General features: G+C 40.0%; 1 protein-coding gene across 3 annotated transcripts; it reads right to left on the reverse strand.

Annotated features, from left to right (window-relative positions):
- Nucleotides 1-708: 708 nt before the first annotated feature.
- On the reverse strand, nt 709-13,925 carry LOC118360739 (zinc finger protein 217-like). Of its 3 annotated transcripts, none has more exons than XM_035740094.2 (5): nt 13,835-13,925; nt 10,911-12,341; nt 5,504-5,629; nt 2,981-4,669; nt 709-2,782 (listed from the first exon to the last, which is right to left on the reverse strand). In XM_035740094.2, exons 2-5 carry the CDS (start codon nt 12,202-12,204, stop codon nt 2,682-2,684), a joined length of 3,210 nt encoding a protein of 1,069 aa, XP_035595987.2. In that variant the 5' UTR covers nt 12,205-12,341; nt 13,835-13,925; the 3' UTR covers nt 709-2,681. The 3 variants fall into 3 exon arrangements, with proteins under 3 accessions (XP_035595987.2, XP_035595984.2, XP_035595986.2); XM_035740091.2 differs by having other exon boundaries at nt 13,674-13,889; XM_035740093.2 differs by having other exon boundaries at nt 13,664-13,889.
- Between the last annotated feature and the right edge of the window lie 6,425 nt (nt 13,926-20,350).

The following is a 20,350-nucleotide window of genomic DNA, read 5'->3' on the forward strand; positions in this document are numbered from 1 at the left end:
ACCTGTTGGGGCAGAATGCAAACTGAAGTGGGTCTAGGGTGCACTTCATGATGACAGAAGTGAGTGCTACGGGGCAGTTGTCATTTAGTTCAGTTATCTTTGCCTTCTTGGGTACAGGAACAATGGTGGCCATATTGAAGCATGTGGGGACAGCATTCTGGGATAGGGAGAGATTGAATAGGTCCGTAAACACACCAGCTGGTCTGCGCATGCCTTAATAGGGCATTGGTTCACCACAAGCCAGAACAGCTTCAATGCACCTTGGAATAGATTCTACAAGTGTCTACAACTCTGTCAGGATGTAACACCATTCCATAATTTGCTGTTTTGTTGATGGTGGTGGAAAACGCAGTCTCAGGCGTCGCTCTTCTCCCCTAAGTGTTCATTTGGGTTGAGATCTGGTGACTGAGACAGCCGTGGTATATGGTTTACATAGTTGTTATGCTCATCAAACCATTTAGTAACTACTCTTCCCCTGTGGATGGGGGCATTGTCATCCTATGAGGGCATAGGCATGGTAGCAAAAATAATTACATTAATCATAGTATGTTAATTGCATACTTAACTCAGAAGTAACATGTGGAAGCACTCACTTTCAATATACTTTGTATCCCTCGTTTACTCAAGTGTTTCCATTGTTTTGGCAGTTACCTGTACATGGACTAAGATGTAACAGAAGATATGGCAATTTCTCAACACTGTACACAATGTATGACAAAAACACTATGCTCATGTAAACAATTACAAAAATGATACACATTTTCAAAAATGTCAAATGATTTGTACATCAATTGCAGTGATATTTAACCAACGTTTTTCATTTCTGCAGACTGAAGGTCTGAGTGTGAATGTTCATTGGATCCCTCTACTCAAGACAACAATTACACTTGATCTAAGTCAAAATACCAAACAATGAGATCACAACATAGAAAAGTGAAAACTGAAGAAAAAAATGAATGCGTGTATTGACATGGCTATCATTTATTAGGCGAACGTAAACCACACTGGGTGAAATCACTGTATAAAGTACTGTAGAGCAGCATAGGCAGACATAGCATTGCATCTCAAATAGGAGTAAATTCAACTAACCAGGTTAAGTCCAGTATCCGTCACAATAATTACCTAGGCTAATACATAAACCAAACTTAGATTTAAATGATAACTTAATAACCATTTGCTTATGAAAGCAGAAGTCTGAAACTGTACATTTCCAATGACGAAAAAAAAAAAAAAAGTCTCAAAAGTTGTTTCAAGGTTATATAAACAGGAAGGTGGTAGGCCTATAGTAAGACTTGGAAAGATACCTGTAGACATTTTCAAACAGCAGAAACAAATATTATAACACTACTCGTCTATGCCCCAAATGTCATTGACTCATGGTGATAGTCATACAACTCTTGAGCGATATTTCACTTTTTACATTGCACACACAGAAAACAAACAAAAAATGTACAGAAATAAATAACACCTTAATTATAACAGCAAAAATATGAAATAACAGAGGTCTGGTGTGCCCAAATTGCTTGAAAATATCAGAACGCTTCCTACACCATGTGCATTAATTTGTAACAGTTAATGCATAAATTAAGTAGAATCATAGAGCTCAAATTGAGTTCTGAAACCTGAGACAATTGTTTTTTCAGTGTACAATGTTGAGCAATTCCTGCAGTAAGGCATTCACTCTGCTCTCCCTGACTTATATACAGAATCAACAAGTAGACCACAGCTTCAGAAAAGCCTGTGACAAAGCAGGCAGACAAGTTAACACAATCCAACCTGAGGCAAAAGACTATCTTAAGATCCTGCATGACATGAACAGAGTCCTGAATACCGTTTGGAAAAACAGTTGATCTAAAAAAAGAAACATCTGAACAGTATTCGTGCGCACAAAAACTGGAATCCCTCAGATATTCGGTCCATGTTTTACCACTGTTACAACATAGTCAGTTGTGAGGAATCCATAGGCAGAACAGAACCAGCAGCCTTTTCTATGTACATTTCACATAATACCCAGTAGCAGGAATCCCTGGCTTCAGGCTCTGATCATGTTTATCCAGTGAATAACTACTACTTATAGGCACAGACATGTTGCTCCCAACTCTCCAAAATGAACTGGCTCAATAGTAGACATGATAGCTACTGCAGCTTCATATCATCACAAAAATAACTGCCTACTATGAGCGTCAACAGTCTATAAATTGAGTTTGAGGCAAGATACAGCTTTTGTTTTGTAAACTAAGAACTCAAGCTGTAGGTCAGATAAAACCCTACCCAACATCAGTGCTTTGACAAAAACATGGTCCTTTGATTGCTGACTGTATGTCATATTAGACAGACCAGCGTATTAATAAACAAAAGGTAACTTCCTCTTAACACTTCTCATTTATACATGTTTTATCTAGTGCGACCATAACAATATGATATTCAAACAGTCATTTGTCAACTACCTCAGCTGTTATATTTGATGGATGTGTATAGATCAGTGGGGGTAGGTCATTTATGGGTCAGGCCTTTCCTCCAGGTAAACTCTCAAAAGATGATTGTAGCAACTTCTCAGTGTATTTCAAACCTACGTACGGCTATCAAATGTATTATATTTATCTCAACACAGAACTTAAGACAAAGTTACTTACACCATGACCGGTGAAGTCAACCAGAACAATAGCATACCATTAGAACTGTTAAGCCCTTTCGTCAGTGGGTCCACTGCATTCATTACTGATGGGTCTGGAATAGGCTCTCCTCTGTAGCATACTAGCTGGGTAGAGTAATGGCCTACTCCCTAGGAAGAGGAGAAGGACAATATTAGGAGTAACCCTAAAGTAAGTTTGATACAAACCGTAATAATGGCAATATGATATAGCTGTCCAACTCTAATACGGAACCCCACGACATTTACAACTACACTAACATCATGAAAATGGGATGAATTAATTTCAAACGTGTAGAAAATACATAAGATAAAGCTTTTAGCTCATACCTCTTGGGTTTGTCTGCACTCCATGACTGGGGTTAGCCACAGTGGGATGGTAGAGGGAGGCCAGGTCACTGGGGGTATAGGAACGGAGGATGTTGATCATATTCCAGTCAGTCTCCATGCTGCTGCTGCTTGCAGAGGCTGGAGGGTTGGGCACTTTGACTGGGGCATAGGCTTGCAGCCTGTGAGAGGGAGAGGCTACATTTCTTCCTGAGGGAAGCAGTCTGTTGTACCTGTCCTCCATCCTAAAGCCAGTATCAACAGTGTCCGTTTCCCTTCCGGGGAGCACAGAGAATCTCTGCCTCTTACTGGAAGGTTCACCACCAAAGTCCATTGGGAGAAGACTACCGAACTGGCTGGAGAGGCATAGCCTGGCAGCATCTGAGGGCCAGATTACAACACTACCGCTCCTCACAGGACCGCTTCTTAAGCCGCTTGCCACTCTGCTGTCCGATGGGCTCTGCCTCGGTCTCTCCATTACAGGTTTGCTATATTTTCTACCATTGGTATTGGATTGTTCTGCTGGCTCTGTAAACCTGGATTGTCCCTGGCTGGTGGTAGGCGGCATCATCATCATCCTGTACCGCTGATTGTCCAGGCCAAGGGCTCCCATCGCCTTCCGGGGTTCATTGGTGATAGACTGTTTAGGCCCATGAGGGTTGGAGGGGTGAGTCTTTCCTGTACGTTTTCCAGGAGACTGAGGGGTTGGGGATTTGGTCCGGCGAGGGTGTCTCCGATCTACAAGAGGCAGCAGGGTGACATCTTTGCCCTCAAGGGCAGGGGGGCAGCCAGTATAACGCTTCAGTTTTAGACTTCTGTTCTTCTTAGTTATGTCAGACTTCTCCTTGTGAAGCAGCTTCTTGTGCATGAGCAGGACCTCTGGGTACATAGTGCTGAAGGCACAGGACGAACAGGCATTGGAAATCAACACATTCCTTGGTATTAGGGTGGCGGAGATGGAAAGTGAAACTTTTAAGGACAAATTTAATGGGGCGCTGAAGCCCTCATCATTTATTTCCTTTCCTTCCATCTTCAGGTTAACAGGTACAGGGTGTTTTGTCTCCTGTCCTTCAATCTTCAGGTTAACATGTACGGGGTGTTTTGTCTCCTGTCCTTCCATCTTCAGGTTAACATGTACGGGGTGTTTTGTCTCCTGTCCTTCCATCTTCAGGTTAACATGTACGGGGTGTTTTGTCTCCTGTCCTTCCATCTTCAGGTTAACATGTACGGGGTGTTTTGTCTCCTGTCCTTCCATCTTCAGGTTAACAGGTACGGGGTGTTTTGTCTCCTGTCCTTCCATCTTCAGGTTAACAGGTACGGGGCATTTTATGTGTGCAGAAGAAGAGTAAGCAGCCGTAGAAATCAATTTCCCATACTCAGCATTCACTTGAGCAAGTGGGCTGGCAATCTTGACACCGATGCTATTAAATCTATCCTCTGGTTTCATAATGGCACAAGGTTTGGTTGCAGGCCTGACATTGGGAGTTGGCCACAGTTTGGATCGGTTGGGGACCCGTTTGTCATCTCTGTTTCTGGTCAATTCTTTCTCACTGGGAGATGGCACAGATATCACAGGCTTATTGGGGATGTCAGTGTAAGGTTTGTCCTTGTGACGTCTATCTAAGTGATATCTCAGTGAGGTTTTCTGGGCTGCAGCATAGTCACAGTATATACATTTGTATGGTTTTTCACCTGAAAGACATAAGAATTGCATAAGCATAATATGATCCTAACAGCAAATACAGTCTTCAGATTAATTAAATGCTGAAAGTAATACATACAGAAAACAGGGGTGTAATGGTTTGGTACATATTGCGGTTTTGGGGTCACGGTACGGTTAACGGGAAAATTAAACCACAACAGTTACTGTAGTTCATTTCGGTTTATTCCTGATTCCATCTTTGTTCATGTAATGCCTGATGAGAGCACAATCAGGAATACCAACATTTCACTTTGCATTTTCTTAAATGATTACTCATCAACAACACTAAAATAAAGTGCAACATGTGTATGAAATCAATATATAAACATTGTTCAGAAATTGTATAGGCCTATGCTGTTTTCTTACAAAAGAACATAACTAGTTCCTGGTTGCGCCTCAAAAGGACAGCCTGAAATACAGCAATTAAGATTGTAATTTTTATTACAAAGCGATTTACTCAAGAGGCATACAACGCAGCTTCGGAATAGCCTATAAGCCTTGTGTTTACTTAATGTTGTATGTATTCATTCGGGTTCACAGTGCGGACCAAATCGAGGTCCCATTACCGAACGGTTCAGTACAGTTACACCTCTAGCACTCAGAGTAAGCCCATCCAACTTCATGTTAAACCTTAGAGCCAAATAACAGCTATAAATCTCAACTTACATTTCCCAATTGTGCAGCCTATTTCAAGTTCCAATGTCACATGCACAAGTACAGTGAAATGGCTTTCTTGCAAGCTCTAAACCCAACAATGCAGTAATCAATATCCATGTAGGACCATAAATAACAAATCAGGCTTCCCAGCATTACATAATGTTTACCTGTATGGGTCCTGAGGTGAATGTTGAGGTAATAGCTGGAACGGAATGTCTTGCCACAGTAACTACACTCCCTGGAGGACACAAGATGTTTCACCTTCATTTGATCAAATCCATCTTCACTTTTATCTGTAGAGAAAACAAAAACAGGAGATTGGGTCATGTGAAGAAATTAAATAGTCTACTTACAAAAACTTGTGTGAAGCAAGTGGATTTGCATAACCTGTTTTTTCCCAATTTTTACAAATTGGAATAGTACTGGCACATGTTTTGTCTTACACTGAGATTGCAATTTTACAAACATTTGGCAAAATAACACAATTATCTATCTTTGGCATGATCTTCACAACTAAAATCTTGTGTGCAAGTGAAAAGCAACACTGTTCAACAAGCTAAGCTCAATTACCAATTGATCACTTTTACACTTTACAGGTAGAGGTGGGGGTAGGTGTATAGGTGTAGGAAAATCAGGAACAAGGAGAGTAATCTCTGACGAAATTCAGGCAAATGTGGTTTGACCTTGGGAGAGACTGGGCAGAGAGTGCAGGCCAATCTGAGCCGCTTCACCGTAGCATCTATTATCTGGACGTTCCAAAATGAGAATAGGTCCAATGTCTCCAGTACATAAACTCAGCAAAAAAAGAAACGTCCTCTTACTGTCAACAGCGTTAATTTTCAGCCAACTTAACATGTGTAAATATTTGTATGAACATAACAAGATGGCCCTAGCCCTCACCCTCCGATCCAACAGGTCCCAGACGTGCTCAATGGGATTTCGATTCGGGCTCGTCGCTGGCCATGGCAGAACACTGACATTCCTGTCTTGCAGGAAATCATGCACAGAACGAGCAGTATGGCTGGTGGCATTGTCATGCTGGAGGGTCATGAAGGATGAGCCTGCAGGAAGGGTACCACATGAGGGAGGATGTCGTTTTCCCTGTAACGAACGTTGAGATTGCCTGCAATGACAACAAGCTCAGTCCAATGATGCTGTGACACACCGCCCCAGACCATGACACACCCTCCACCTCCAAATCGATGCGGCTCCAGAGTACAGATCTCGGTGTAACGCTCATTCCTTCAACAATAAACGCGAATCTGACCATCACCCCTGGTGAGACAAAACCGCGACTCGTCAGTAAAGAGCACTTTTTGCCAGTCCTGTCTGGTCCAGCGACGGTGGGTGTGTGCCCATAGGAGACGTTGCTGCCGGTGATGTCTGGTGAGAACTTACAACAGGCCTACAAGCCCTCACTCCAGCCTCTCTCAGCCTATAGCGGACTGTCTGAGCACTGATGGAGTGATGTTCGGATGTACCAATCCTGTGCAGGTGTTGTTACACGTGGTCTTCCACTGCAAGGACGATCAGCTGTCCGTCCTGTCTCCCTGTAGCGCTGTCTTCGGCGTCTCACAGTACGGACATTGCAATTTAATGCCCTGGCCACATCTGCAGTCCTCTTGCCTCCTTGCAGCATGCCTAAGGGGACCCTGGGCATCTTTCTTTTGGTGTTTTTCAGAGTCAGTAGAAAGGCCTCTTTAGTTTTCATAACTGTGACCTTAATTGCCTACCATCTGTAAGCTGTTAGTGTCTTAACGACCGTTCCACAGGTGCATGTTCATTAATTGTTATGGTTCATTGAACAAGCATGGGAAACCGTGTTTAACTTCTCTAGGCTAAGGGGCAGCATTTGGAATTTTGGATGAAAAGCGTGCCCAAATTAAACTGCTTGCTACTCAGGCCCAGAATATATATGCATATAATTGGTAGATTATGGATAGAAAACACTCTAAAGTTCCCAAAACTGTTAAAATAGTGTCTGTGAGTAAAACATAACTGATTTGCCAGGCGAAAACCTGAGAAAAATCCATCCAGGAAGTAGGATTATTTTTTGTTTTGTAGTTTATTCAATGCCATTACAGTATCCATTTATTTAGTACTCAAATTGCAGTTCCTATGCCTTCCACTAGATGTCAACAGTCTTTATAAATTGTTTCAGGCTTGTATTCTGAAAAATGAGGGAGTGAGAGCAGTCTGAATGAGTGGACCATGCAGTGTCACAGAGCTTTTTCATGCGCGCGACCGAGAGAGTGCCTTTCTTGTTAACCTTTTATATTGACGACGTTATTGTCCGGTTGAAATATTATCGATTATTTAGGCTAAAAACAACCTGAGGATTGAATATAAACATCGTTTGACATGTTTCTATGAACTTTACAGATACAACTTTGATTTTTTTGTCTGCCTGTTGTGACTGCGTTTGAGCCTGTGGATTACTGAAGAAAACATGCGAACAAAACTGAGGTTTTTGGATATAAAGAGAGACTTTATCGAACAAAACAAACATTTATTGAGTAAATGAATGTCTTCTGAGTGCAACCATATGAAGATCAAAGGTAAGTGATTAATTGTATCTCTATTTCTGACTTGTGTAACTCTTCTACTTGGCTGGTTACTGTTTGTAATGATGTCTGCTGGGCGCTGTTCTCAAATAATCATAAGGTATGCCTTTACCGTGAAGCCTTTTTGAAATCTGACACTGTGGTTGGATTCACAAGATGTTCATCTTTAAACCTATGTAAAATACTTGTATGTTTTCTGAATTTTTATAATGGGTATTTCTGTATTTGTATTTGGCGCTCTGCAATTTCACTGGCTGTTGGCCAGGTGGGACGCTAGCTTCCCACATACCCTAGTGAGGTTAAACCCTTTACAATGAAGATCTGTGAAGTTATTTTGATTTTTACAAATTATCATTGAAAGACAGGTAAACTCAGCAAAAAAAGAACAGTCCCCTTTTCAGGACCCTATCTACTACTTGACAGTAGTACAACATAAAGCACGGTAAAGACTGTAGATTCCAATACATACTGTAAGGAGAAACAAAGTCAATGTTTCATGTACTGAATGTATGTTTCATGTACTGTTTGTATGAAATTGGGGGCTATACTACTTTGTAACATGATTATGTTGTATACTGTATTACTGTAGTGTATTATATTTTTTTGTAGAAATGAAAGATGACAACCACGTGGTGGTAAAACACGTCTATTTACAGACGAACAAGAGGCTGCTATTGTGCAAATAGTAGTTGAAAATAATGCCATAAAACTGCAGGGAAATCCAACAGATTATTGAAAACCCTGCCATCTTCCACAACATCAGAGTGAGCTTATCAACCATAGCCCACATCTTGCATTTGTGTTCCTTTCTTGTTTGAGAAAACACAAACAATACACAATATACTGTAACAAATTATTAGTCTTTACACTGAAATAGGTTCTGATAGTAGTAGTGATGCACCAATATTAAATTTTTTGCCGAAACCGATATCCAATATTTTCCTTGCCAAAAAGAGCAATACTGATAACCAATATTTAAGATTTTAGCAGCCTTAAGCATTCTAGTACAGTTAAATAGCTAACACACACACACGGACGCAGAGGTCTAAGGCACAGCATCTCAGCGCAAGAGGCGTCACTACAGTCCCTGGTTCGAATCCAGGCCGTCTCACATCCGGCCGTGATTGGGAGTCCCATAGGGCGGCACACAATTGGCCCAGCGTCGTCCGGGGCGTCATTGTAAATAATAATTTGTTCTTAACTGACTTGCAGAGTTAAATAAAGGTTACACACACTACACTGATCAAAAACTAATTTTGTTGGCATTTACATATGTACCCATTACCAGTAAAACATCATCAAAACCGATTTCTTTCACTTACTTGCTGTGCTGTTTCGTTGTTCATTTGTTCAGTTGTTTCATTCTCAATCAGGATTTCTATGGAACACCGTTTGTGTCTTTGCGTGTCAAAAAAGATACACGTCAAATAACACGACATAATCCATTTCAGTAGCTATAGTTAGCAAGCTAAGTATATAGCTAGGTGTCATCTAAAATAACCCTAATTTATAAGACAGTTCTTACTTGATTAATGGCCGGACCCATCTATGTGAGGCTAGCCACAATAAGGATTAGCCACAATAGTGGATTTGCGGTTAGCTTTCAAAAGCGAAGTGTGGCATAATTGTACTATATGTATTCATCTGCATCACTGTCAATGACACACTTTTATTTTAAAGGCAAACTGTAAATTCCACTATTGTGCCTAATCCTTAATGTGGCTAGCTTCACAACACATAACCCGGTCTGGTTGTGTCTCACTAGCCAGATGTGAAGCTAGCTGGCTGCTTATAATGTTAGCTTTAGGCAACAGGGTTAAGTAGATGGCTAGCTATTTAAGTAAAAATCCAATAGGCAAACAACAAGTGGGAACCTTGCTAATACTTACAAGGATTCCTAAATCATTGCTAAGAATAATGAAAATGACTGCAGTTTTGACCGGTCATTGTTTTCAGGCTGGTTATATTGGTGCTAGCTAGGTACCAAGCTAAAGCTAGCTAGTTGCAGTCGAACAAATAATGCTTTATTACCAACGCGGTATTTTAAACATCATTTGTAGCCGGTGTTTGCAGACTTTTGTACAGCTTTGACAGTGCTACTCTTATCTTGTTTGACACGCAAAGACCCAAACGGTATTCCATAGTATGTATATCGTGACTCCAATAGCAGTGACACTATTACTGTGTAACTCCGGTACGGCAACATCTGAAAAATAGTACACATGGTAGTGTGTACCGGTGCTTGACCAGTCTGCGAAAGCAAACATCACCCACGTTTGAATGTCAAGGGCAATGAATTCCATTATCTTGGAGTTAATGGATTTCGCCTTTGAGTTGTCTCGCTGAATTTTCCTTACTCTTTCAAATGACTGCTCGACTTGTTGACTGCTCGATCCACACAGCAGACATTGTGTGGGCTAGGTTTGGAATGCTGTGTTGCACGTGTCGCGCAAAATTTACGTGCCGTTATTACATAATTACGCTGAACCACTATCAGCAAAACATTTACATAATGCACTGACAAATCTTTTTTTATTATTTTTTTATTTTTAAATCACTCTAAAATGGTTAAATATAATATTACATAGGTATGCACGGTAGCTATGCCATCGGTTTTTAACATCGAACCGATACCGATGATGGCATTTTTAGCTAATATTGGCTGATTCGGAAATGTTCACCGATATATCGTGCATCCCTAGACAGTGTGTTGAATATGTCAGTGTGATCTTGGTTGTCACTAAGTTAGATTCATTTGATTATTTTTTTTCTCATTTGTAAGCAGAGTTTCATTTTGAGCAGGGAGTACATGATGTTGATTTCTGTGTTTCATTTTGGAAGATGTCTGTGGGGTTTGGGGAAATTGGCTAACTGTTTTGTGATCAGAGTTTTGAGTACCGAAGATGTAGTTTCAGCAAACGTGTGTTAACAATTGGGAAAAACTGTAAATCCACCATTCATCATTACAAAACAAATGGTTGTTTCTTAAACATTAAGTTGCTGTATTTACCTGAAAATAAGGCATCTCCCGGTGCTCCGTCATCTGACCCTTCTTCAGACCCCTCTTCTTTGGGGGACCCTGCTCTGGAGAGCTTGCCATCAATGAAGGCGGTGGGGCTCTCCGCCTCACCCCTCTCCCTCTTGTGCACCCTGGAGTGGAGAACAAGCTGGTGGTACGTCCTGAATGTCCTCCCACAGTCCTCACAGTGCGTCGGCTTGTCATTTCGACTTGACTTCTGATCAGGTTCTGATGATGGGGTCTCTCCAGCAGTCTGTCTGGATCTCAGTTCTCTACCCAAGTTGGCTTTAACACACTTGTTGTCACCTTCTTGGCCTTCTGACCAGATGTTTGTCAGTTCTTTATCTGAGCCAGAGTCCTCGTTGTTAGAGCTGTGGTCTTGGATTAGGCCTAGATCTTTAGCCATACTTGGACAAACTGCTATCTTTCCCTTGGTGGCAAGTTGCCAGGCCTGGTAGGTGTTGAAAGGGTCTAGTTGGGCAATCCACCTTGAAGATCTCTCTGGTATAGTACTTTTCTCAGAGAGGGGGCGAAGGTTGAGTACCTGTAAAAAACCTTGTTGACTGAGGGGATCTTCCTGTCTACCCTTCTCTCTGTTTTCATCAGCCTCTAATTCTTTACTATGTACTTTGCTGTGTTCCACCAAATGGTGTTTATCGGGAAAAAAGAAGCCACAGGTAAAGCACATTTTATAAGGGGTGATTACGGGCTCTGGGACTTGGTCTTGGATGACTTCATTGATAATAACTGGACCATCCAGGTTCTGCTGGGCCTTAGCCTTATGGAACCTCATATGGTTCCTGAGAAACCAGGGTTCTTTGAACCGCCGGCCACAAAAGTTACAGTGAAATGTGAAACAGTCCTTGTGTGTCCTCATGTGGCTCTCCAGCTCACTGGCACCCTCTGTGGCCTGATCACACACAACGCAGCCAAATACCACCTCCTTCACAGATGGCAACCTGGGTTTGGTCCGGGCCCTTTCACCTGGGATCAAGAACTCTGCCTCCACACGCAGAACTGTCGTTTCAAACAGTGTTGTGGGGTGCTGGGTCAGGACGTGTGGGCCCAGGTCATCTTGGTGTGTGAAGGTCTGGTCACAAAACATACAGTCCAGGGCTTCCAGCAGGCTTCCCTCGGGCTGAGCCTCAGCTTTGTTAGTGATGGTGGCACTGTGAGGAGTCATGCTGGAGCCAGACCCTGGCATGCTAGCACCACTACTAATATTTAGAACGTCTTGTCCAAGTCCATCTGGACTTTCCACATATGGCAACAGGTGAGTTGGCATTTCCTCAAAAGTTGTGCAATTGATCTATATACTTATGTATTCTACAAGTAAGGAGTTACTGGATGACGTTTCTGAATATCAATGTGGAAGATTGTCAGTGATTCATCCAGGGGAGTTAGGTCTTAGTAGGTAGATTCCTGTAAAACACAAAATAACAAGGAAAAGGTTAGGCTAATGTAGTATCATCATGGAATAGTGCTATCCGGGGATCCTTGGGTCATCCCTACCCTAAATCCTAACCTTAACCCCTACCCTTAACCATTTTATATTTCAACTTCAATGGGATAGGGACATCCCAAGGATCCCAGAGAGCACAGACCTATCATTATGGCAAGGTGAGGCCTATGAATGCTAAAAGGCACCAAGCTACCTCAAATAACAAGGACATTTAGTTCTCAAATTGAAACTGAATATGAGATTAATTTCCTCTTAGCATATAGTACTGTGAAGAATGCATCATTTTATTGCACATGGCTACATATTTAACACATCATTTGACAGTTTGCCATTAATGCAAATCCTTGGCTTGTGGTTATATTTTTAGCAGTTGGATAAAATGTGGAATAAATGGACAAACTAGATACACAAATACATCCTAAATAAAATTATGGCATTGCACAAATAGTTTGATAGTCTCTACAAACAGCCTATAATTTAAATTAAATCATGAAATATTAGTTTAACTATTTTGGTTTCCACTTCCATACTGAAATAGCAGAATGTGTTCATTATTTGTTCAACAAGCCATGACAAGATGACTTGTGTTGGCAATCAGTGGAAGTTGTCGACTAAGGAAGTGTCATCAAACATCATGAGAAAATAATATAGTCTTAAAATATTAGTCTTCTGTGACCCATCCCAGTCAGCCACCTATTTGTATATAAGATAGTAAAGTAGCACGTTATTTGACTGATGTTTAATCAGCTATGCAAACAGGTCTCCAATTTGTTATCCAACACATGCAATGTGATAAAAGACAAATGAGCCACTCGTCGAGTTAATCCAAAGGTTATGAATCTGTAATGCATGCCAAATTAGAAGGCTATAATATGTGAAGGTTTAAAGTACATAGCTAGCTAGTTATTAATGTCCCACATAAAAAATAAATCGTGCTTTTCTATTGGATTATTTTTTATAGTTAGAACTCAAGTCACTTCTGTAACTCATTCTGCTACATCCTACTAACGTTAGCCAGTTAACCACTGATAGGAAGTTGCTGTCCCCGTGTCTATCAAACATTACGAAATTCAGCAAATTAGCTTTCTAGCTAGCCAAGCACGGACATTCCTAATTTAACATGCAAAGACATAGTTAATGTGTGAAAGGTAGGAAATAAAACAGATATCCTAATTAACCATCATTTGAGTTCATCTTACGAAATAGTTTAATAACATTAGCTAATTTAGTTAGCTAGCAATCAATCAATACGCTCGTTTTATATAAACTGCAGATAACTCACCAATACCTACCAATTCAGGCTTCCCAGGTATACTTTCAATTAATCGAAATTATATATCTAAATGAAATAAACTGCGTGTTATATCCTGTCGCTAAACTAGCTAATTCATGAATAATAGCAGCTAGCGAAATTTGTTCACTTTCCTACAATGTTCGGTCATATTGTTCTTACTCAATGTTTGCAAGTCGCTATGTGGAGCTGTTGAATTGTGAGGCGCGCGCTCAACGAATCGGGGACAGAAGTATCGCGTGCACTACAGCCCCAAAAGCGAAACAGGGACAACAGTCACGTGGTCGCAACTTTTGACAAAGTAAATAATTATATAAAGTAATATGTATAATACAATGTAACATAATTACATAATAAACAATAGTGGGGCACACACATATATGTATCTATTACACACATATGTATCTCTTATGAAAGCAAGGTAACAGAACATCTGTAGATCTATTACAAAACACAAGAACAATAACAAGGTGGACTGCCCAAATGTAATCATTGTAATGGCGGTTGTGTCATGCGGATGGTTAGTCACCTATTGAGTTGGTCTGAAAGTTAGAGGGCAGGCCTAGATAAGATTATTGGCTATTTGTTGAAAGATAACAGTGTTATTCTATTCTGTATATGAGATGGTACACATTTGGTTGTATCCTACATAATTTCCCATTTGAGACAGTCACAGTTGGTTAGCAAATAGGCCTAAACAAAATAGCAATGTTTTATGAACTTTGTTCTAAGCAAAAGTCTCAACGTCATGTTGTTCAGACAAAGAGTTGACTTTTACAAGTCTCTCACTCCACTTCCCATTGCAACAGAACAGAGCACCGTGTGGAGAGGGGGGATGGGGACCTGCAACTCACAGCTACATGTGGGATGATGTGCTATGCAGCAACAGGTCACTGTGTGTTTCCAGCATTGAATGATAGCCTTATAGCTTTATATTTATATCAAATTATCACTGCAAAAGTAATTAGGCTATTCAACCCTTTTTTCTTATTTGAGATACACATTTGAATATTTTTTGGAAATCAGGTTATATTTTAGTTTTGGTCAGATGTAGACTATTGAAACTCAAAAAGTATTCAAATTATGATTTTGAATACTTGTCCTATTGTAAGACACCAAAATGTTTAGAAATAACCATGATAATTCAATCCATAGTGTACCATAGCCTACAATGCAACCATGAAATACAGGGATCTACTGAATGAAAAATGAAAAATCTATGAAGTGAACTAACATACATTCTATTCAAGGTGAGCTAGAAAAAACTTGATTTCTACATGTATTTACTAATAATCAATGTAAAGTTAAGACCAATGCTTTATTCTTTCTCAGTACAGTTGATCACCTTTCCTCCTCTTTTCATCAGAGTACATGCATGTCAAAGCAACTGCTTCACCCCTCCCCCACCCCAGCTCCTCTGACAGCTGGCAATAGCATGGATCTCATTGTGGTTCCACTTTAAATTATTATGCCATTGACTACTCTATTCACAATGGGTTTTTCACAGAAAGTATGTATTAGTACTACTCTACCTCATTAATACTCACCCTTCTTGATTTTGTGATGGCTCAAGATAGTCAGGAAACCCAAACACAATCACACTGTCTCTGGATGTTGGATGTTAACCCCACCCTAACCCTCCTCTTTCTACTAGCTTAGGTAAACAACTCTTGAGTGATAAAGGTTCTATGTTAGAGCTCTGTTAGTTTTAGTTCATTTAGAGACTTGATGATTAATGAACAAAGAGCTCTAGATAGTTTTACTTGCATTGCTGGTTAGACTTAAAACAAATATTACATCACAGAATTATATAGAATAAAACACATAAGAATTATAAGATCTCATTGTTTTTCATTGGCATGATAGTCAACAAAATAGACATTGAGATGAATATGAGAGACTGAAAAAAAGCTTCAACCTCAAGGCCATCAGACTGTTGAACAGCCACCACTAACATTGAGTGGCTGCTGCCAACATACTGATTCAACTCCAGCCACTTTAATAATGGAAAAATGAATGTAAAAATGTATCCCTAGCCACTTTAAACTATGCCACTTAATATAATGTTTACATACCCTACATTACTCATCTCATATGTATATACTGTACTCTATACCATCTACTGCATCTTGCCATCTTTATGTAATACATGTATCACTAGCCACTTTAAACAATGCCACTTTTATATGTTTACATACCCTACATTACTCATCTCATATGTATATACTGTACTCTATACCATCTACTGCATCTTGCCTATGCCGTTCTGTACCATCACTCATTCATATATTTTTATGTACATATCCTTCATCCCTTTACACTTGTGTGTATAAGGTAGTTGTTGTGAAATTGTTAGCTTAGATTACTCGTTGATTATTACTGCATTGTCAGAACTAGAAGCACAAGCATTTCGCTACACTCGCATTAACATCTGCTAACCATGTGTATGTGACAAATTAAATTTTGATTTGATGTTCAATGAAGAAGGCATTCATCACACCAGACTGAACCATTCTTTAAAAAAATAAATATTCTAAATGAAACCCATCCCCAGCTGTTGAGGGTGAAGAACAGTGAACAAATCCACATCGACTGCTGTCAGCAGGCATTTGCCAAAACATCTCCAGCAACTGGCTGAAACGTTGCCATGTACAGTAGCTCCACCCAGCCTGCACGTTGAACCTAGAAAGAACCCAGAACACACAGGCAATCGTCTGGAGCACCACCACAGCCATTTGGGACATGTCCAACTCCCTCTGTTGTCTACAGAGCAGGTTATAGCATACACCAAGAAAATGTCCCCAGGAGGTATTCTGGTCTCTGAGTGACACGATTTTGATGTCTCAATAACCCACCAGGCTTGTGTCAGAAACATTAATTTAGGCTACATAATACATCAATGTCAGAAATAAAACCTGTTATGGGAGAAACAAACTCACAGAGCAGTCACATCTTTCTGGCACCATAGATACATTAATATTGTGTTGACAGCCAAATAGATTTCCAGTGTCATGTTTATATTCAAATTAAGTTTTGATCATAGTTGCATGTGCTTATTATTGTTGAATAAAGAAGCAATACTGTACCTATTTTACTTTAAGTGTATAAAACATCATTTGGTTATTTGTAGCCTTTTTTATGTCCTTGCTTTATCTTGAGTTCCTGTCATACAAACAAGTCTAGAATGTTAATCAAAGGCACCACATGTGACACACACGGTGGCCTCTCGCTCATTTCCCATTGTTCCCTGGCCACAAAGGCTTTGTGAAAAGCTAGCAATCTGTAATGGCAGTATAATGTCTGATACTGATGAGCGATCTAAACATGAAATTCCATAGCTATAGTCCTGGTGCATTACTTGTTGCTTACAGCTTGTATTGTCCGATCATCCTAACAGAGCAAAGAAGTTGCTCTGTTCAGTCAATAATTCATGGAGCAATAAAGCACACGTCTGCCTCTGATTTGAGTTGCAAGAAGACACAAAAGAACATATGCCAAGAATATATCGTATTGGCAACACAAAATAAGTACAATACACTATTGTTTGTATTAACAGACATTTAGAATAGAATCAAATAAAAAATAATAGCTAATATCAGCCTCTATTCTACAAAATAAGAAAACAAAACAATTTGTATTATAGAGTTGGTGAGAAAAGTGTGCATTTAATCTTTTAACATATTAGCAAAACAAATAATTATTTTGTATTCAACCCGCAGCTCTGGTATGTGATGGAGGGATGGATGCATGAGTCAGGTCCTCCTCACAGACGATTATGCAAGTAGACTTGATCTTGTCTGGATGTGTCAGCAACAGCTGACTGCATTGTTCCCTTCCAGATTCATGGATCAGCTTCCTTTATAACCATACTGCTGCTCCGTCTGAAAGACGTTTTCATCATCAGTTGTAGGCATTTACGAAGGACAACCTAAGGTACAATATTTCTTATAGTTGTAATATTCTAATCTGGTCAAGATCAAGTTTTGTTATATTCTACATCTGCTTCATAGAGACATTTCTATTTTGTGTTGACTGTCGTCTTCTAACGCATTCGCTGCTCGGAAATACAGTTATTCTTTCCTGTATTGCAGTATACACCCAAAACACATTTCCTTATGAATGTCATGTATTTATGTTATATTCATTGGAATATGGACCTTCGATTGATCACTTTAATCTGCAAAGCCAGAAAGGACTTGATATTATAAGAGGATGCGTCCCATAGATTTACACTACTAAGTACTGGGAAAGTTATTACACTTCATGAGCTTTAAGGTCAACAACAATCTAAACAAGGTTGTTAGCCATGTCTACCCAGCCCCTCAAACCAACAAGATCAGCAACTCAACTCAAAATAATTTCACATAATACATGACAAAAACACCCTCCGGTGCAACACCTCTAAAGAGAGCCTCTGTTCGTCTGAATACATCTGAATACTGAATATTATACATCCACATAATGCTCAATTGCCTGCTGATAAAGACTTGACAATGTAGTAAATCAGTTAGTTTAACATCATCTGGTGATTGGATATTGCCATTAAACTGTTATTGCAAGGCCTGGGAATATGTTTTGTCTTCATTGGTCCTTGTAATGTGATCCCCCATGCCTCCCTGTGTGCATGGTGCTGGAGAGCAGAGCAGCACAGTGCTGCATAGCCTTGACAAACATTAGTGCTGACAGCAGCCCTCCCCAGTCCCCATAGGCCTCCCAAGCAGCCCACTGGTCCCTTGGCTCCCCTACCCCCTCTTGGTACTCGGCGCTGTGTGGTCTGCATTCATTCACACACTCACACTTACTGTCCTGTGATCAACTGAACCAGCATGGTCATAGATCATCGCCTCTGCAGGAGGATGACAGTTTCTTAACTAGGAGATATTATGGTTAAATCTTCTTATTGCACAACGTTTAAACTGAGGTTTCTAGCCATGTTGCTATGCTGCACCCTTCTTGTCTTCTGCAGAAGCACCTCAACAATTATGGAGTGTAGGAACATTCTACCTGTTGTAGTGGCATAAGGATTCACTATGAATATGACCATGAAACATCTGGCATTAGACATATTCCAGTGTTTATACTGCCACAGAAGTGAAGTCAAAGTAAGTTCTGATGTATCAGTCAGTGAATGCATTATCATAAAGTCTATTACTCTTCATAACTGTCTGTCTGATTTGAACTCATCAGTCATAGCACATTTTTTGAAAAAGGCCCTCCACAAAATGAGGGTCTTTTGCATCCCCTTTGATATCTTAAGTAGAAATTGTGGGCCAATATAGAAGTTTAAAAGCATATTATATTAAATGAAGTACCCTTTAATATAGACCACATGGATAATTCAATCATTCAGATTTTGTATATGAATAAAGGCTTGCAAAAGTGCCAAAATATCCACATTTTGACATGTCCCTCCATGCACCCTCTATGACGTCTAGGAAGATTTTAATCTACTAAACCCCTACATTTCTCCAAGTTTTGACCATCATTGTAAAGACCTAGTTATTTTGTTGCTTTAACAAATGCTTATTTAATGTAATTAGAGATTAATTTATGTCTGTCCCTCATTTTACGGTCAACCTTGTTATGTGAACTGAACTCTGGTTTCAGAAGTTGTTTTTCAAAAGAAACATTGAACATCTAAAAGTCAAATCATAGTGTAGAATCAGGTGAGCTGGTGTACTCTTTTTGACCATTTGCTGGTGTTTTGTGGTGGAAAACTGAGCAGGTTGAGCATTCTCACTTCATCATCAACCCTGTCATTGTCAACCCTGTTACAGTCAACCCTGTTACTTTATTTGGCAATTACTATTGTAATTGTTTTATTAAACCTCTTGAGATGGGAGAATGTGTTTTTATTGCATTGAACATGTGCTCTTTATGAAAATGTAAACATTAGGTGAAATCAAATGTTTTTTTGTTTTTTTACACTTCTCAAAAGACAGAAGTGGTGGAACAACCCAGCTGCTGTTTTACTCCTGGTCCATCATGTGCTACCATTTACTTCAGCTCTTCTGAAGATAATACAATTTAACTCACTTCTCTCAGACACATTAGTGTTATATGGTTACTGTCAGAACAAAATGTGATATTGCATCTTAAATTGAAATGATCCGCATGGGGAAAAGGACAGACAATGGACCAAATAACCCTCTGTAACTACCATACCCGTAGCATCGCTCCCTTCGTTCCTGTCTTTTTCCCGGCCACTTCTTGGGAAATGACTTTGATGCACAATTTGAACTGATCACAGTGATTTACAGGGGGCAATGCAAGTATAACAGTGCTTCAGTTAACAAAGGAGCAGTATGAGTTACTACTTCAGGAACATTGACTCATCACTTAAAGGTGTATGATCTCAGACGCAGCCATCTAAAACACATTCCTCCACAGACAGAGGACTCCATGATGCAAATTCTGCTATGAATCACCACACAAATTAATATTAGGATACTATAAAAAGATTAGAGTCACTCCTTTATCACAGGCAAGCTTACAATCCCTCAGATCAGCTGGTAAAATAATTTGCTTGTGTGGATTTTTCATACTATTTAAGGCTCTCCTTTCTTCTCATCTAACATGAATGCCTGACCAAGTTGCTTGGGTAATTAGCAAGGGTGCTGTTTAGTGTTTGTATTTAACAAGGTGTGGTCTTCTAACATAGCTGAGACAGCTTGGCTC

The sequence above is a fragment of the Oncorhynchus keta genome, chromosome 28 (assembly GCF_023373465.1).
Source record: "Oncorhynchus keta strain PuntledgeMale-10-30-2019 chromosome 28, Oket_V2, whole genome shotgun sequence".
NCBI lineage: Eukaryota > Metazoa > Chordata > Actinopteri > Salmoniformes > Salmonidae > Oncorhynchus > Oncorhynchus keta.